This window comes from Pocillopora verrucosa, chromosome 3 (assembly GCF_036669915.1).
Source record: "Pocillopora verrucosa isolate sample1 chromosome 3, ASM3666991v2, whole genome shotgun sequence".
NCBI lineage: Eukaryota > Metazoa > Cnidaria > Anthozoa > Scleractinia > Pocilloporidae > Pocillopora > Pocillopora verrucosa.
In genome coordinates this window covers 19,522,475-19,541,784 of record NC_089314.1, presented here as the reverse complement: position 1 = coordinate 19,541,784, position 19,310 = coordinate 19,522,475, and the positions used below count along the sequence as shown (strand labels likewise).

The window sequence follows — 19,310 nt, the reverse complement described above, 5'->3', positions numbered from 1 at the left end:
ACCTGGATATGAGTTTGCCTCGAGTTGGAGCTGAAGCCGCTGACATAGAAACCGCAGAAGAACTTGGATATTTACGTTCTTTCTCTGCTAACCGCTGATTCATGAGATTGTAGACTCAACCTTGATGCCAACATGGCGGATAACGCTGTCTACCGAGCGTTGAGGCTGTATGTTCTTTTCTTTACTGATGGCTCTTCCGATGTCTGTTCTCTGTATCTATGCGCTACTAATTTCTCCCAGTTGCCTTAATTTCCATTTTTTCCTTTTTCTTCAGCCACATCGCGCCTGACAAGTTTTATATCGAGCCGAGGGACCAGCAATCAGTTGGTGATCAAATACTCGAAATAGACCGTGTTACACAAGAGTTAAGTCTAGCAGGTAAAAATTGTGTCTAATTAGATTTTCAAAGGGTCACTTCACAGGCAGTTGTATGACAATCATCGTCTTAAATTTAAGGCGTGTTTTTGATTAGTGAAAATGATTTCGTTCTAACCGAGTAATAAGTTTCATTAAGCATTACCTTATTAAGAAACAGTCATTATCACGACGTGATTCTTCTTTGTTTACCTTCTCGCAGACCTTGGAAAGAACATTTTAACCTATCAGTCGTTACGATTCGTTGATTTTTGTGTGAAATTAAAGATCAGTTTTTTGTTAAATTATCAAATTTTGTTAGTGTTACTTTAAAGCGTATCGTGGGAGTTTTAACGAGGTTATCAGATGCTGGCGTAAATAGACTACAAAAAAGCTACAAAGTCCAAGTATTTCGCCAAGTTTTATCTGAGTGCGTCCTTAAACATGTCAGATTCTTCTAAAATTATATGTTATATAGTTTAACATTTGAGACATTGTACCACCCGATATCTGCTGAAACGTAAACATTGTTGTCTTTACATATAAACTAGAGCATGTACTGAATGAAAAAGGTAAGATTTTTGCACAGCCCCAGACTTCACTATAAAAACAGTTCTGGGAAAAAAATTTGGGAAAACAAAAGATTGCCTTTTGGACTACAGCTTTGTTTTACAACAGCATCGGGTGTGCAGAAATCTTACCTTGAAAAAAATTGAGATCACCCCATTAATGTCATGTATTCAAAAATCCATTTTCTTCCATCACATTGTTAGGTAACAATATTAATACTTGTTATTCACAGGCCAACATGTTGACTAAAAATATTCTGCTATGAGTTCAGTTTTCTTAGATGTCATTCTGTTTGTAGAAACAGGTAGTAATTTGTGATTTTTATCATCCCCGTTATAGACAATGAGGGTCAAATCCCACCATCAGCTGAAAGTAGAGATATATTTGGAATTTTGGGAATCATAAATTTGTTGGCAGGTAACTTTGAAACTAATTGCAGCAGTACTTGATGTAATTGTTTGTTGTTAGCCTGGAATTGTTTTTGATAATAAGTATGAGACTTGTGCACTTGAAGAGCATGGGAAATACAGTGTATATCTACACATATATTCTTTATTCTACAACTTTGAAATTATATTCATACTCTTTCTTGAAGGCTTGTCTATAGCATGTTATGTAAGAGGTAAGATACTTGCAATCCCAGCTCAACTCTTTTATTCAATGAAGATGAAAATCCAAGTACCCTAAAAGGGAACCTTCCTGTTGGTATCTGGGATGCTCAACCATATAATGAGCAATTAATGGATAAGGTGGGGCACGATATTACAAATTATCAATGGCAAGGTCTGAGTTATAGGTGGAAGCCAAAGGCTGAGGTGGGTAGCACATACATGAGGTTTGTGAATTTATAATATCATGTGGAAACCGAATTCAATAATTGTTTTATTTTACATTTTTGAACAATCTACAAAAGATGACACTGCTCTTTAAGTTTGCAAAAGTTTGAGAAAACTCTATGGATGAGGGGCTTACAAACTGGGAAGACCTTGAATTAGACATGATGAGCCAGATATTGGGTTATCGTGTCAACTTCACATGCTATTGTATATTGATTGTATGCTCTCAACCAATCTCTCTCTCATTGTGAGTCTAATGTTTAATAACAATCATTAAACTTGCCACAGTATTTTTTCCTAAGTTACTTTACATGTCTGCTACTATTTTCCCATAGGACCATACTTGGTTGTAGTCACTAAGAAGACTCTTGTAGGTCATGTCAGGGGTCATGAAGTATGGGTAATCAAAGGAACAGATATTCTGGCTTTTCCAAGAGCAACATTGCATCTCACAGAGAGTCAGGTACCTGGAGATGGGTTTTGACTGAATTATTTCTTTTTGTGAAATTATATAAGTACTGATGATGATGATAGTAATAATAAGTATAATAATAAAAATAACAATGATGAAAAAAAATTCCTCTCATCAATTTGACAGCAACGGAACAACAATATCTACTTATCAATGGTGCAGTCAGTTCTTCAGACCAGCAGCTTTTACTTCTCTTGTACATATGATCTAACACACACTTTGCAACGCCTCTCAAGAACCAGCCCAGACTTCCTTCAGATGCCTCTCTTTGAAAGGGTATGAGCACATTAAAAGTCACATTCATTATAAATATAGCAATAAGATAAGAGGAATATGAAGGTGGGCTGAACTGCAGATCAAGAGGTCTGGGTGGAGCCTTAACCCTTTAACTCCCATGAGTGACCACGACAGAATATCTCCTTACAATATAAATTCATTATCAACGGGATAAGTGATGAGAATAAAGAAAAATATCAATTTGGGGATAATTAGTTGATTCAATACTTAATTCTCTGAACTAACATTATAAGAATTATATACTTGACAGTAATGAGAATGACAAATTTGGTCTGGGAGTTAAAGGTTAAGCAGTTATTGTGATTGTTCTTGAGCAGGACACTTCACTCCTTAGTACCCCTCCCTACCCACAAGGTTGTGATTACTGGTAGGAACACAGCAGAAACCTTCTGTTGTTAGACCATCTCTAGGTGTCTTCTCTGTGAATTGTGATCAAAGACAGAAATGAGTAATTTTGAACTGATTCTAGCATCAATGTCTGGCTGAAAAAAGTTACTCAAGTGTATTCCAGAATGCTAGAATTCGTGTCTCAAAGAATCCAAAATTTTCAAATTTTGCAGAAGGTGCATGCACCTAGACCCCCCATACAAGAGAATTTTTCTTTGCATCATGTCATGCTGCTATGTAAGCATAATTCAGTTCATCTGCTTACTCAGTTCAGATCACACATCTGTTGTATTTCCTTAAGACAACCCTGCACCAGGAGTATAAATGAGAAATTAATTACAAAGTATAAGGAAAACTGACAAATAGCAGGGAGGTTAGTCAAGATGACATACTCCCAGTAACTTACTGGATTAGAAACAACCAACCTAATGCCCACTAGAGAACATCCTAATTCCATTTTCACTGATGAAAATTTTCCCAATTTTTCCCATCAGGCTGATCCTCGATTTGTATGGAATGGTCACCTTCTAAGACCTTTAGTCGTGCAACCAGAGGTAACTGTCTCTCAAATACTAATTGAGTGTTATTTAAATTGTTGATGACAATGAGGCATTTATACAGTGCATTCTCTATACCAAAATTCTTTTATCACTTTGTGGGAGACTTTGGCCAGAGAGCATCAAGAAGTTTACAATTTATAGATGAAATTTTTACAGGTTTTCCCCAATTTAGGAATTTTTGGAAACAAGGCCAGACCAAAACAGTGGGAGTTACATTCCCAGGAGTACTCCACATGATTATAACATCTAGTTGTTAAAGGGAGGAATGATTTTTGATCATCTGAGATTGACTGAATGACTAGTGCTTAGTTTATACTAATTGACTCTCAACCAGAACCAGAATATAGGTAATCATTTGTTACTTCCTTGATTCACTGATTGATTTTCAAATAGTCGAACACATGCATAATACATCTTTTTGTTGTCTTGATCTTCTCTTACAGCTTTACAAATTTATACTTCCAGTTATGCATGGCTGTATCCTTTTTTAAAATAAAATGCTATGTACAACTGTACTTGTTAGTCTTGCATTTCCCTCTGTCATTAAAGAAATCTTTCTCCTTTCAGTTCCAGCAACATGTAGAAATTGACCATCAAATGTTCCAAGAGCTAATTTCAATCATGAATCCTATATATGAATATTTCACTTGAAGCTCCTGGTCAGTTTTTCTTCTGTTCATTGCCTTATTGTCCATGCTTATTCAAGGCCATTTTCTCATCAGTCTCATCTCCAAAGCTGGTTGGGAGGCTGTTTTAATTAACCTTTTCACTTTCAATATCTTGACAAAAATTCACGTTAATACTGTTTGCCATATGTGTCATATAAATTTTGTTGTGAGAATTTGGTGTTGGATCAAGTGATATTCCCCCTACTTACCAAAAATATATTTCCTATTCTCATGCCTTGGCAGCTTCATATTGTATTGATACTATATGGAGAAATTCTGTCTTGGTCACTCCTTGGAGTAAATGGATTCAAACCAGTTCTCCATAAACTGTACCCCAAAAACCTTTTCACTAAATATTTGTGAGTTGGTACTTTCAGAGTAGCTTAATGTCTTATTCCAGCCCTACTGATTGTAGCATTCTGTAGCAATCACATTTAAGTTTTCTACTAAATGATGGTACTTGAAATCTGCTCTTTTTCAAAAGTTTTCTTTTCAGCCTCAGCATTAGTCAGAACATACCAACTAGACCTGACAATGTAATGATACTACTCCTCCTTTTGAGGTTTTCTTTCATTAAAAATGGAAAACAAAATGGAAAACAAACAGATGATAGATTCTATATCTCTAAGCAACTCTAATTCACAACAAAGTTTTCTTGGTCTATTTGTCAGTCTGGCTTGTTAGTTGAAAGTAACATGGTAACTGTCTTCAGCCTGACTGTTGATTCACTGAAAATCTGAATATCAATTGTTTCCCTTAACACTGCTAAGTCATCTCCATCAATTCCTGTGTTATTAAGCAGAACACATTTGATTTCATCCTTATATCAAGAAGAAGTTGTTTCAGGGCAGGTATGTGTGAGTTTGTTTTTGTAATTTTGGTAACATCCTTGGGCCAGATATATGGTGGAGGGGCAATTTTCTAAAGAAACTGTGGTGCTCTGTTGGTGGGAGAGTATAACAGGGTAATTTAGTATTATCAACTAAGTTGATAAGAAAAATTGACCACCATAAAGAGTTTTTTAAAGCTGATGTTTCAAGCCCTTTACAGAGCAAATGGGCTAACATGGCTCCATTTGCTCTGACAAAGGGCCTAATGCTTGAAACGTCTGACTCAGCTCTAAAACTCTTTATGATGGCCAATTTACATTAACAACTCAGTTGATAATACTAAATCACTGAGATGTCTGGTAAGTTTTGTATAATTGGAGTCCAGTGGGTCAATTATCTTGTCCATACAAAAATTATGATTTATAAGATTTCTGTCTCCTGCAGGTACACGTTACTTCATTCGAGGACTTGATGCTGAAGGAAATGCTGCAAATTATGTCGAAACTGAGCAGATTACTCAGTTTGAATCTGGAGCATGTTCTTTTGTACAGGTATGAAAGCATTCAGTCCCCTGTTAGGTGCAGTCAAAGAATTTTTAAAAAAACTGTGTCCTCTTTGCTCATGACTGTTTTTCTTTGTCATAGACAAGAGGATCTATTCCACTGTTTTGGTCTCAGAGACCCAACCTTAGATACAAACCAGTACCTCTGCTAAATCCATCAGCTGACCATGTAAGTGTTGAAGATCTATATGAGAATTGACAGTCAGATCTTGAGAGTGAAAAGGTTGAACAAAATCAAATTAAATGTGTTTGAGAACAATATGTTTAGTTGAGCAAATTTTGTATTGCACAGGATGAGAAGTTGAATGCATCTTCAATAATTTCTTTAATTTATCACTTTGGCAGAGAGGAGGATTTGCTCTCCATTTAGACAAAGAAAGAGTGTACTATGGAGAACATGTTTTAATAAACCTTGTAAGTATTAAATTAATTAATTTCTCTTATTTCAAAAGCATGCAAAGAAAACTATGTTGTCTTGGATGATGTCATTATTATCATGGCAGTTTCACTTTGCAGTGGGTCCTTGTTAATATTCTATAAAAATTATCAAGGTTGAATTGAACTTTTTGTCAAGAAGAAAAGTTGATTTTTAGCAAAATAATTCTCAAGAGCATTTAGATGTCATCACTTTCCTTCTTTTTAACAGATTGATCAGAAAGGCCCAGAGAAGATTTTAGGTGATCGATACACAGAGACTGTCAGTAAGGCAGGGTTAACTGACAACTTCTTGAGGTAAAATGTAGAACATGAAATTAACTTGAGTATTAGAATATTTTTTTGAGTTTTAAAATCTTCTCCAGCATGTCAACAAAGTAATTTTAGGATCATCAACTCGTTCATGTTATCATGTTCTAAAGAAATTGTTGTGGTAAAATCGTAGGCAAGTGTAACACTTTGTTCATTCTCAACAAGGCAATACTTGATGAAAATTAGGTAAACAGTGGAAGGGATTGTTGAAAAGCTGATGAGTCAACCATGAGCCTCTGATCAGAGCAAAGGCACCTATGATGGTGGTTCTTTGGACCTCTAAGAGTGACTTGCATCTAATTTCTCCTTACAATATCACCCCTGAATTACACATTAAGGTCATGAGAATGAAGAAAAGGATCACCACCCAAAGAGGCTCTTGATTGTTAAACAAATTCATCTTGTCAGCACCTTGGGAAATTTATACAGAATAGTATTGAGAATATGCGTACTGATGTCAGGGTATAAAGGGTGAAGACAGTGTATTAGACTAGTGTCTTTTCTTTGTTATTATTTTTGAAATTGTAGATATGAGCCATTCGATTTCCATAAAGAGTGCAGTAAGATGAGATGGGAAAGATTGTCCATTCTAACAGACAGATTAAAAGGAGATCAAGAGAAGTTTGGGTATGTCCTCAGTAGCTCTCACTCTATTTAAAAAAGAATTGGTGTGGTATGCATGCACTGTTCTTCTTTTCAGGTGGTAACCAGTAAAATTTACCATCACTAGTATCTCTTTTTACCACCTTAAAATTGAATTAGTAAAAATATTACTATAGGAGTTTGATAATTTCTTTTACCTGTTGCACTTAAAATAAGAGAGAACACTGGGTATGGAGGCAATAATAATGAAGTACAGGATACTTGTGCTGTGTTGCTCATCATTTTTGTGACATGTTTGAGTTATTTTTATTTTGAAAATACATTTATTTGCAAAGATATTTCTGTCAGTAACTATTGTATTCAAGAGCAGGAGCCATAGCTCTGGCAAACAGAAATATTCAAGTCTAAAAGAGAAGCAGCACTGAGCTGTCTCATGCCCCTAGCATGGAACAAGATGTAGGAACAAAAAGTACCATGTGTACTAAACAGTTTACCAAAGAAGTTTTACATCAGTCCACAGTTGTTCAATTGATGCTTGTTACTAAATTAAATGTTATGTTATGTTCATTATTGTGATTTTGTTTTATTCCTGTACTAGATTTTTCTCTGTCAAAGGAAAAGATGGTCAAATTGACACTGAGCAAAAGGGAGTGTTCAGAACAAATTGCATTGACTCACTTGACAGGTAAATAACCATACTCACGGTTATATGAATAGAATTCAAATCTATATTTCTTCCTTCAATTGTAGCAATTGTCATAGAAGTTACAAAATAAATATAAGGGTTTTAGAGTGATGACATTTGTTTGCTTGTTTCTTATTTTGTTGAAGAACTAATGTTGTTCAGAGCTTGTTCGCACGGAGAAGTCTTCAAGCACAGTGCGAGGTAAAGCCTGTCTCCTCTTTCATACTCACATGTATGTTAGCATTAGAAGTCAATTGATGGCAAGAGTTGTACTTTTTCTTGAAGTTGACACACAATCTGGAAAGGCTGATAAACAGTTGGTGCATCTCTTTGAGCATGTTAATAGTATGCATTTTCATATGCATGGCTGGTTTTGTGAGTTAGAAGTAGGTTGAAGCAAATCTTATTTCCACATCCACTACCCAAGAGTGCAAGATGGGCTATGAATTACCCACCATGGTCCCTCAAAAAGAAAAAAAGTGTTTTAGGCAGATTACATAGTACCTAACCTCCGAACAACTTTTTTCTAAAAGAGAAAAAGTTTACTGCATGGCAGTTTTCAAAGCTATATAGTCCTACTATGCATCCTAAGGCAGTTAATACAGAGAAAATCACGTGATTCTTTGTAACTTTAACATGTCTTTATGGATAAATCTGAGCTCCATGACGTCACACTTGGTCAAGTAAAATTGAAAATTCTGTATAAATGGTAAATGTAAAGAAAAATGAATGTTAGTGTTTTCTTTGTGCGTAACTTACAACAGAAATGTGACTTCCATTATAGCGATTTGAAATTCTAAGCCCAGGAGAGAGAATAGAGAGTTATGCAGGAATGGAGAAGGCTTTCAAGAATGGTAGGTTAACATCTACAGGGAGTGGGGATGGCTCAGTGATGAGAGTGCTCACCTCCCACTGCTTTTGCCCAGGTTCAATTCCTGGCATCACATGTGGGTTGAGTTTGTTCTTGGTTCTTGTCTGTGCTCAAAGGGTTTTCCTCCCTCCACAAAAACTAACATTCTAAATTCCAATTTAACCTGGAAACAGAGGTTAAGAAGAGTGACCTCATGGAATGTCCGCTATATTCCGTTTCCCACTTGTACTTTCTGCGCCACTTGGTAATTCTTATTTAAAACTTTATTTGTGAGAAAAAATTCGATGAATGTACACAAGAAGAGAGGCTGGTGACTTTCTTCAAGTATAACACTATAATTATAAAGTTTGTTAACTAATTTTTGTCATTCTCTCTCTCATTGTTTTGCAAATATTGATTTTGTTACAGTCTGGGCAGACAATGCTGATGCATGCTCTGTGCAGTATGCTGGAACAGGAGCTCTCAAAACAGATTTTACAAGGTATTACTCACAGTGTTAAAACACTTCTCAGTAAGCATGAATTTTCAGCTATGTTAAAACTAATTAAGAAACTTATCAATCTGTAATATTTGATTATCATAACTAATTTTGGCTCGCTGAAAAATTGGGAACAATTCTGCAGATTGTGGTACTGAGGATACAATTCAGAATCCTCTTTAGGTTGTTAAAGTTTAAAATGTTTTGTTCCTTCACATTAGCCTGTGAGGGAAAGACATTTGCCACTTCTAATCCCTTCCTTATTCCAAACTCAAACCCATGCCCTTTATGCCTAAGTAGGGCAGCAACATGCTCCCTCAACAACAGATGCATCATGTAAGTTACATGTTGCTGTTTCCATAATAAAAAGCTTTTCACATGACAGGGTTGTTAGCCCTGTGCGAAACCCCCTAAGCCTGGAAGACTAAGACTTAATTTCTCTTGAGTGGTCTTGAATTCTTATAAATTGCCAGATAATTTCCTCAAAAGACTGCTGCTACAATGATTTCACTTGATGATTTCATTTTATCAAGGGCATACCACCATATCAAAAAATTTTAGCTTTCATTCCTTGGGGGAAGTGAGTGCAGCAACATCACACCACAAAAAAAAATGAGGAAAAAAGAAAAAGGAAAGTAATTATCAACCATCCATAGATATAACAAACATTTTGGTTGTTTTCCACAAATTTGTTAAATCAAGGTATTTAATATAACAAACCCTTGATAAAACGAACTTATTTCCATAGTCCCTTGGTACATAAATGTTTTAGTGGGACTTCAAGGTGAATGTAACGGGTGCAATGTTAAGTAGCTTGTTGTTGACCTAGAGAAGGCTTACCATATGTAATAACTTTGTGTTACACTGTGTATAGAACTGGAAAGCGTTCAACACTTGGAGCGTTAAAGGATGGTTTTAATTCAGCTGTGAGGTATTACAAGAACAACTTTGCTGATGGATTTAGACAAGTGAGTGAAATCAGTTTGCAAATATTTCCTTGGCACAAAGTATGTTGAATTGTGTGTAACTTATTTCTCTTCTTTTATGGTTATGTTTTTGGTTCAAGACTGTTCATAGATGACTTTAACTGTTGATCCTAAAAATGAGTTGCATCTAAATTTTTCCTCATAAGATCACCCCTGAATCAAACATTAACATCATGGGAATAGATTACATATTAAAAAGCTCTTGATTGTTAAGCAATTTCTCATTATCAGCTCTTCAGGAAATGTATAGAGAACAGTCTGGAGAATATGCATACTGATCTTGTATAATGGTGTAAAGGGTTAAGAAATTTTGACTTTATATGCTTATAGGATTCAATTGACTTGTTCCTTGGAAACTATGTGGTAGACCCCAATGAAGGAATCTCCAAACCATCACCTCTTGAAATTCTCAGAGATTGGAGATTTATGGCTGTAAGTTCAGTGTTTTCCATTTTTCTTGGTAACCGAAAAAAAGCATTTTCATGATTACGCTTTTTGTGTAGCTCATCCATTTGTTGTTACTGGAATTCTGTTGTTAGTATTCCTTTTTACCTATGCAGCAACAGCAAGCAGCACCATTCAAACTTATATTAAAACATTTTAGTGCATTCTCTTGTTTAACTAAAATCTTATTTTTCTGCTTCACTCTTTTAGCTCCCAATGATCCTTTTGCTAGGATTCTCCATGTTTGTTATCAGTGTTTTAATTCCATCAAGTAAGTATGATATACCACATAAATAGTACACTTGTTTTTTGGGGTATATTTGTTGCATGTGAGTTTTGCTTCCCTGGCTGCCTTTCAGTCATGGTAGATTTTCTGCGACTTTCATTACTTAACATCACCTGTAGCTACATTTTGTTTGGTTTAAATATCTTAAACAGCTACAAAATTTTAAATAATTGCTCAATTTTAATTCGTGCCTTGGAACATGCAATCAAAGTGAGCAATTATCATTCTCTAATGGTCATTTGTGACTTAAAAGTAGATCATTTCCATGTACCATAATTTTTAGAAATACTATCATAATGATAAATTAGTAACCATACCTGTACATGCTGTGGCCTGCATGGTAGGACGAAGGAATCACAAGTGTCCACTTCTCCTGGACAGCATGCTAGTCCTTTCCTAGTATTGCAGAAGATTTCCCTTAGTGTTCACCAGTTGGTACCCAGGGAAGCAGTGTGCACAGAGATTAACACAACATAATAAGCCTGGCCAGGGCTTGAAACTCAAACCGAGCCTCCTTGATGCAGAAAATTTCAATTGGGTTTGTTTTATCTCCTGAGTTGATAATGTAAATTGACCAATGCAGAGAGTTTCAAAAAGTTTTATGTTTCAAGGGTTAGCCCTTCATCAGAGCTAATGCAAATACAGAGCCTACTATCAGTCAACTTTGGGGCACACCTTCAACTTTGTGTGAAAGGCATTCCTGTGATGTAATAATTTCTCTCTCCTTTTTTCTTGCAGCTGATTATGGAGTACAATTTCTTTATGTGTTGTTCTGGGGTGGTGCTGTGATGATGACACTGTACGTGGTGCTGTATTTCGGCAATGAATATGTTGATCAACCACGCCTGGTGCAAGTTCAAGCAAAGGACAAAAATGTTTGACTAGAATCATCAACAAATTCACCCCTTTATATCTTGGTGTAAATTATATCTAGTTATTGTCAGTGATTAATATCATGGTAAAAATATATGAATTTAAGGATTTATGAATCAAGATAAAATTGGCAATGTACAATTTACATCCTGCAAACTTGGGTAGGTTATGAAGTGTTCTCCAATGATTTTTGGTAGCCATTTATTACAAAAACATTGGCTAGTAAAGGTTTAAAATTAAGATATTGGACAAAATAAGGCAGGGTAAGAGTTTATCCAAATCTCACCTCAAGGCTGTCAAGCAAGAGAAATTGAACATCAATTTCTTTAAGCTTCCTTTGACTAATTAAATATGCACATATTTTTTGAGTTATATCACAAAATGTGAACAGTGTTACAATGATTTTGTTTAATGCCTAGTAAACAAGCTATGACAGGCTGCTGTATTTGCAGGGAACACCATCTAATCTTATTAAAATTCCAAACATTGAACAGAGGGCTGTGATTGTTCTCCTGACTTGAGCCCTAAAACTCTTTATTGTAGGAGCTGTGCTATCTTGCTAGTAGAATATTTAGGGCCATCATTGGTCTCCTGTAATCTTTTAAGAAAATCAACATTTTGTTATTTTCTGTATGATAATATTGTTATCAGTTACACTTGCACAATGAAAGACCAGTGTTAACATATTGGCAAGATGGGAGCCAAAATAACTAAGTGTTTATTTGATTAATTAGGTACTTACATCATGTAATAAAGATATTAAGTATCATTGGTATATATTATTTGCCAGAAATTAATACTATGGTCATCTTTATGAAGAGACAAGAGACCATAATCACATGTAGTATCAAAAAGTTCCAATACATAAAGTTGAATATCTACAAAGTTCGTAATGAAGGGAAAATCAAGAGCTCCATGATTTTCTCTTTAAACCTTTTCACTCCCAATATCTAGAGCAGATTCTCTTTACTGGTAGCCACACATTTCTTTATTGGTTGTTAGTGAGAATTTTAATATATATCGAGACAATGTTCCAATGAGATGATTTTCTTAATTCTCTTTTGCTGTTTGTTTGAAAGTGGGTTAAAATGTTGTAGAGAATGTATGAAATGATCCCACCTTGAGATGAAAGGGTTGTCATTGCTTCTTGGTGCTACCATCAGTTCATCAGAAATATCTCGCATTTGAAACTTGTTCATGCACAGTGACACAGTTTTAATATTTTAATAATTTTAAAATTATTTAAGGAAAGACAATTTTAATGGAGATACAAGAAATAAAGAGGTTGACATTGTTCATTTCATTTGTAAAGATATTCTGCTGTCATAAGATTTTGCGCAATTTTGACAAAGAAACAGGAAGTGGGTGTGGTGCTGTAGTGATAGTGTGTTCTGCTCCTGTTGCTGCAGCTCAGGTTTCATTCCCAGACTTTGTGCCACATGTGGATTGAGTTTGTCAAGGGTTCTTGTCTTTGCTCCGAGGGTTTGTTCTCCAGGTTCTTTGGTTTTCCTCTCCACAAAAACCAACACTCTAATTTCCAATTCTTTTTGGAAACACTGGACAACAAGAGCCACCTCATGGAATATCAATTGGTACAAAAATTAAATTAAATTAAAATTTGACCTTTCCCATTGTTAATCTCCACTTTCATTGTTTTAAAACTATTTTCCCATCATAAGTCACCTGGCTCTATTTTTACAAGTCTCCTCCAACAATAGAAGGAACTAAAAACTCCAAATAAAAAAAGTGCATTTCCTCAAATAAGTGCCCAGGCTTTTATTTAAAATTTTGGCTAAAAGGGAGGGTGCTCATTGGAAGGAGGGCATTTATTCAAGGAGGGTACTTATTAAATTAGCACCGCAAGAGGAAAAAAAAGACTCACATTAAGGAACTCTGAAAGCACATGATGATAGAAAGGACTGGAAGTGACTTAACATAAAAGAAATTCTTTTTCTTTTACTGATTCCAGCTGTAGTTGTAGCTTAAAAGTTATTAAGTGGTAAGGAAAACAGGCTTTCTGTGTGTCCTTGCTATTTAAAAAAATTGAGGGGGTGTGGTGCTTTTTTGACATTATGGCAGAGGGGTGAGCACTTATTAGAGTGTGGGCACTTATTCATGGAAATACAGACTACCAGTATGTGAATTATATTAATAAAGCTAATTTGAAATTTCTTAATATTTGACATAGCATTCTACTTGACTGTCACAACATGCACAGCTTGTCTAGTCAAGACAAAAATCCTATTATTAGATGCTTGGAGCCCAAGGATTTCATTGTCAGGAGTTGTCAATGTTACAACTTGTTGATTGGCATGTTTAGCACTCCCTACAGGTTGTTGGTAAACATAAACATGTCTTGTGTTGTCGCATATCACAGCATAGGACAGATCTGGGGCGCATGTGGAGAACTTGCGATCCCTTTTAGCAGCCTGGACATAACCTAAAGCATTAAATGTTCCGGTATGAATCCAGTTAGCCTCACTGTCTGAGTGTGCCTTGGGCTGCCACACAAGGGCATCAACATCATGACGTATGCAGAAGGCAGGAGGAAGACTCTTATCAAGTGATGCATTGAAGATCCACTGATGACTTGCTAAACAAACCTGACAAGAAAAGAAAATTTGTCAGACATGTGCATCACCCATTACCATAAATTCAAAGTAAACAGCCATGAACTTGAATGACCTTATCACGGGAATCGGGTGGGCTCACAATCTAGACCACAAATAGATTACCTAGTTTAAAAGGGTTTTTAAAGAGCCTTTAGTGCTGCACCCAGGGTATTAAAAGATAATTAGGATTTATAAACTGAGTTGATAAATATAAATAGGCCACTGTGAAGAGTTTCTAAAGCTTGTGTTAGCACCAGCACACCATAAGCCCTTGATCAGAGCTTTCTAGTTTATTCTGAAGAAACATATTGCTTCATGGTAAAAGTGAAGGTAAGAGGAATTTCTCAAGATGTCCATTTTTGTCACTTGCTCTACACATAACCTTTGTGAGTAGGTAAAGAGTTCTGGAGGAGCTTACATCAAGTGGTGTGCAAATCATTTATTAGATGATCTGATAGAAGGAGCCCTGTAAAAAAAAAAAATTAACTACCAATACATACCTTGTGTGTTAATTCTCCAGTTTTAACATCCAACCGAAAAATATATTCAATATCCTCTGGGAAAGCATCACATTCTTCAAATTCATCATTACTAAATGACATCTTAGTTGCCCGTGACTTTTCCACCTGGATTTCAAATATTGATTGAAAAATTCAACACAATATCAATACTTTTGATGTTCACAATAAATTTTTTCTGCTAAAAATTGCTACGTGGGATGAACTTAGCAACATAGGAATGTAATACTGATTTTTTCCAAAATAATTGGCCAGTTAAATACCATTAAAAACATCAAATGTGCAATTTGCAGGACAAATAGTAAACAGTGCTCAGGAAACCTTACATGGCAGCACTGAAAAATAAAGTTTAGAGTCTATCAAATCTTTAGACAATACAGCCATTCCAAATCCAATACTGCAATTCCCCATCACTCATTTAAGTAGATCATTAGTCAAGTTCAATAAAGAGCAACCCCTTAGAGCTTAAAAGTGATGTGCTATTTGAGAATGTTGCAATCCAACTATTTTGATGCTAACTGTAGATTGAGCTGCACTTAGGGATTTAAGATATTATTTTACAGCTCATCTGAACATCTGAGGCGTTGAAAATCTCACATACCATTTTGTCTGATGTGAGGTGTTCCAGTCTATTGTGAATCTCCTCCACTCTCTGTGCCTCCTCACCTACCAGCTCATAGACACCTCGGTCATCACCTTGAACAACACTGCTCCAGTGGTGTTCTTGAACCTGCTTCACAAGTATCAGTTCCAAACTACAGAGGAGAAAAAAAGGTTTACTACAGGTTTCAGAAAGAAGACACAGTTATATGTAATTGAAAATAGTGTGTATCATGTCTATTTCAAAGTATTACTTTCTGCAAGCTTGTGACTCACCAGCAAGTTTTTAAAAATGTTTACACCAGGTTTCAGAAACAAAACAAACTTATCCTTATAATTAGAAATATTCTGTGTCATGTCTGGCTCAATGTAATTTCCGGTATGCTTGCGGTCCACTAACAAGTACTCTGTAGCTAAGTGGTAGAACATTCAATTATAAAATCCAAGTTTTCCATTTCCCTGACTAATTACTTTGTAAGTGTTAATATGTTGAGGAAATGGTTGGGTTGAAATATAATACAAAGACTTGCCAGTAGATAGTTTTATTACAGTTTTTATTCAGTGTAACGTAAGGCTGGGAAATAAACTAATAAGAGCTCTGCTCTTAGGCTTGGCTAAATCTATATATTAAAATCCAAAGATTAAAATCCCTGTGGGCTGGACACAGATTTTTTAATTGTCTCCCAATTGTGAAAACATGAGTAACATCCTTTCTCAACAGAGCTAAACATTTACCATCTCTCCTTTTCTAGATACATGTGTAATTAAAAGAAGTAGCAGTGTTCTCCCTTATTTTAAGCATGACAGGTAAAATAAATTTTCAAACCAGTAAAGCAATCCTATTACAAGTTGAATTTTCAAGAATTCCAAGCAATTTTAAACGGTAATAAGAGGTACTACAGGCAGTAAATGTTACCAGTTACTGCCTGAAAAGGAGAACACTGAGTAGTGTTAAGCATTATCAATTGCTAATATCATTTCTCATAATTATGGAACAGTACATGTCACTTCCCAATGAGTGCAAGCCATTTTTAAGTATTTTTGCTTGGCTGAGATGCTTAAGAGGGTTTCTTGTGATGCCAGTTGAATTCTAAACATAACTATTTTGTGACAGAGAAAGAAAAGGGGTAGAGAGAAAAGACACTTAAAAATAAAGACTGAAAACAAGTACTGCAAGTCACCTATTTTCCTCGACTGTCCATGTGCTTTCCTCTGAATTTACTTTTGCAAAAAGAGGACCACTCAACAAAATCTCTTTCCCAATTTGAAGGTCCACAGAATCTGCTGTTACATTACAAGCTATATCATCTTTCTTGGTGCCATCTGGTAGAATAAATTTTACAGTGACATCTTCACTATCCTGTGACCATTTGTATACTATTGCTGAAGAACTGTGGGACTTTATCTCAGCCATACCATCATCTGCAGAGTTAAATGACCCTGATGGCTTTTCCTCGCTGTCACCTATTCCAAAAAAAGAAAAAACAGGTCATGTCAGATAAAAAGGAACCTTCTCTATTTCCAAAATCTTTACCAAACTTAACCCTTGGACCCCTAAGAGTGACTAGCTTCTAATTTCTCCTAACAATATCAACTCTGAATCGTGCATTTAAGTGAGGAGAATAAAGGAAATAATCACTAACTGAATTAGCCTTTGATTTTTAAATGAACTCTCCTTGTCAGCTCCTTGGGAAATATACAGAAAGCAGTATGGAGATGATCATTATTCATACTGGTGATAGAGTATTGACAAACAGATAAGGGATGATGTTAACAATTGTGATCACTGCACAAATTACATTCATTATGCCTCAAAGACAAGAAACTATATTTAGCTTCTAAACAGAGTTCTATCGCTAAATTCAGATGCAGAGTTGTTATGTAGTATATTCCTTGTTACACTACTCCAAACAAATGTTAATTCCACAAATAAATAAGGTACCTTTCACCAGAGAAAATGGTCTTTCACTTGCCACCAAAATAGCTGTACCACCACACTCAATGCCAGCATACACTGGTGCACTGTGACCTCTGAACTGTTGCAGCATCTCGCAACTGTAACTTATGGAACCTGTGGCTGAGCAATTCACTTGTGAAAAGGTGATCAACTCCAAATGAACATTGTGAGCATCTTTCACTGACGTAGAAGCATCATTTTCGGTGATACTCAATAACAAGCAACTGACACATCCAGTTTCTGGGCTTTGAACAGCATGAAGGATCAAAGATGGCTGGTCAAACTGGTAAACTGAGCCTACCTTCCAACTTGTATTCTGAGAACAATCTCCTATTCTGTCACCTGTTTGCAGCAAGTAGAGTTTCCCACTCCCATCACACAAACAAGCCAGAGATTGTGAAGGAAGAAACAGTGTTGAGTTCAAGCTTTCTTCAGTTTTTTCTACTGCTGGTGTTTTGAATACTGTATCAATGGATGAAACATCTGTGTCCTTAAAATTATAAAGAGACACAAGTTAGATATTTTTTATCACTTTAAGTTGCATATTTAGATTTTCAATCCCTCTATGAGCATTCCAACCTTGTATTAAAACAAAAGAAAATTAAATAAACATTAAATATTCAAAATATTGCACATTTTTTAAGTAAAAACTTCAAAATCTATTTCAATCGTTTTCCATGCCAATTTTAAAATCTAGGGAACAAAGGTTATGGATCAAATCAGATCATCAAAATAAATAATCAAAACAGGACAATCTAGTTGACAACTTTGTCTGTTGTCATCGTCTGTCTGCTGAATAATACATTGACGTTGCAAAGAGAGGCTACACTCTAATCACTACTTAGAGTTCAAGAGTTAACTATTGGGAAAAGGTTCTGATGCTCCATCAAATTCTCCTTACCCACACGAGAGGAAACTGACAAAGAGCTTCACGTTTCACAAACGTTCAAGGAAACAATTTCACATTATTTTCACCTTTCGATGTTTTTCATCGTATCTCACGATTTTACTTATTGGTTCACTTACTTTGACAACTGCCCTTTGAACTTCGTAGTCTTCATTAACGAAATAAACAACTTCAGTTTTCCCGCCATCAGTCCAAGAGTCAATCACCAGATGGTTATGATTTCCAAAGGCTCGAATGTGTTGAAGAGAAAACGACTCCTCTCTGAGCGGTACATTATTCACTGAAGAAAGTAATCTAGTGGACGACAGTGTCAGGGGGTCCAAAGCTAGTTTATAACCTTCAAATTTTGGATTCAATAGTTGCCGATTTGGACGAAGAGACTCCATCGTGATCTTCTCACCAGACTCTCACAGAGATTTCGAACGAGGAGGCAGTCTGGGACGGTGACAAATTGCCAAATATCATGGAAGTGATATGGAGGTAGAAAGTTCAGGAAGAGCAAGGCGAAGATAAAAATGGCATGAAAACGATCATACAATCTCCTTCAAATAACAAAAAGTGTAGCTTAGTGGCTACTATATGTTGGATCTCTTTCTGAGGTGAAGGCCGTACCAAAAATTCCTGTGACGTGCATGCGACGAATGAATTTCTAGCTGACACTCGACAAAGGGCACTTTTTAATGAGCCAAACTCTCGACCGATAGTACAGCTGTATTAGTCTCCTTTCGAGCCTTTGTTACTGTCGACTGTCGATGTTAAGACGATGGAACTCGTTTGATATATTCATTCAAATTACGTAGTACTAACCTTCGATTCAGCTCGTTCCTTTTCTCACTAAACGTTGGGGAGAAAAAAAATTTCTCAATGTACGTCGCTGAAGTGCCAGACGAATTCAGTAGAGCTTGATGGAAAACGAATGTGAAGAAGAAAACAACTTGAAAGGAAATTATCGCTTCTAAACTATTAAAATCTGGAGACTTGGCTATTGCCATACACTGTGAACACTTATAATTTGACATTGTTTCTCATTTCACAGTCGAGTTCGCAGCATGATATAACGATTTTTGACACTCTAAAATTGTATGGTTGGTTAATTTATATTAAAGTTATGCTATGTTAGAAACAATAACGAATATTGCATCAGTTGTTTTAGTACAAGTGATTTATCTCAATCGGACTTGTTCGAATAATGTAGTCAAAGTAGTCA

The 19,310-nt window shown here is 35.8% G+C and overlaps 2 protein-coding genes across 2 annotated transcripts; one reads left to right on the top strand and one right to left on the bottom strand.

The window, feature by feature from the left end:
* The first annotated feature begins 119 nt into the window (after positions 1-119).
* LOC131794180 (phosphatidylinositol-3-phosphatase SAC1-like) lies at positions 120-12,824 on the top strand. The gene is made up of 21 exons (XM_059111701.2): positions 120-167; positions 275-378; positions 1,264-1,341; positions 2,096-2,223; positions 2,359-2,508; positions 3,411-3,470; positions 3,920-3,953; positions 4,915-4,995; positions 5,419-5,525; positions 5,619-5,705; positions 5,882-5,950; positions 6,183-6,268; positions 6,812-6,910; positions 7,485-7,571; positions 7,718-7,772; positions 8,356-8,425; positions 8,851-8,923; positions 9,795-9,888; positions 10,237-10,338; positions 10,561-10,621; positions 11,375-12,824. The coding sequence occupies exons 1-21, from the start codon at positions 133-135 to the stop codon at positions 11,515-11,517; spliced, it is 1,803 nt and encodes a 600-aa protein (XP_058967684.2). The 5' UTR covers positions 120-132; the 3' UTR covers positions 11,518-12,824.
* On the bottom strand, positions 12,777-19,138 carry LOC131794181 (nudC domain-containing protein 1). The gene is made up of 6 exons (XM_059111702.2): positions 18,223-19,138; positions 17,182-17,686; positions 16,421-16,703; positions 15,241-15,394; positions 14,622-14,747; positions 12,777-14,112 (listed from the first exon to the last, which is right to left on the bottom strand). The coding sequence occupies exons 1-6, from the start codon at positions 18,487-18,489 to the stop codon at positions 13,702-13,704; spliced, it is 1,746 nt and encodes a 581-aa protein (XP_058967685.1). The 5' UTR covers positions 18,490-19,138; the 3' UTR covers positions 12,777-13,701.
* Positions 19,139-19,310: the final 172 nt, after the last annotated feature.

Coding starts and splice junctions, on each gene's coding strand:
- LOC131794180 (XM_059111701.2), top strand. CDS start 133: ATGGCGGATAACGCTGTCTACCGAGCGTTGAGGCT. Junction 168..274: donor GTCTACCGAGCGTTGAGGCT/GTATGTTCTTTT, acceptor CTTTTTCTTCAG/CCACATCGCGCCTGACAAGT. Junction 10,339..10,560: donor GAGATTGGAGATTTATGGCT/GTAAGTTCAGTG, acceptor TCACTCTTTTAG/CTCCCAATGATCCTTTTGCT.
- LOC131794181 (XM_059111702.2), bottom strand. CDS start 18,489: ATGGAGTCTCTTCGTCCAAATCGGCAACTATTGAATCCAAAATTTGAA. Junction 17,687..18,222: donor TTCAAAGGGCAGTTGTCAAA/GTAAGTGAACCA, acceptor TATAATTTTAAG/GACACAGATGTTTCATCCAT. Junction 16,704..17,181: donor ACCATTTTCTCTGGTGAAAG/GTACCTTATTTA, acceptor TTTTTGGAATAG/GTGACAGCGAGGAAAAGCCA.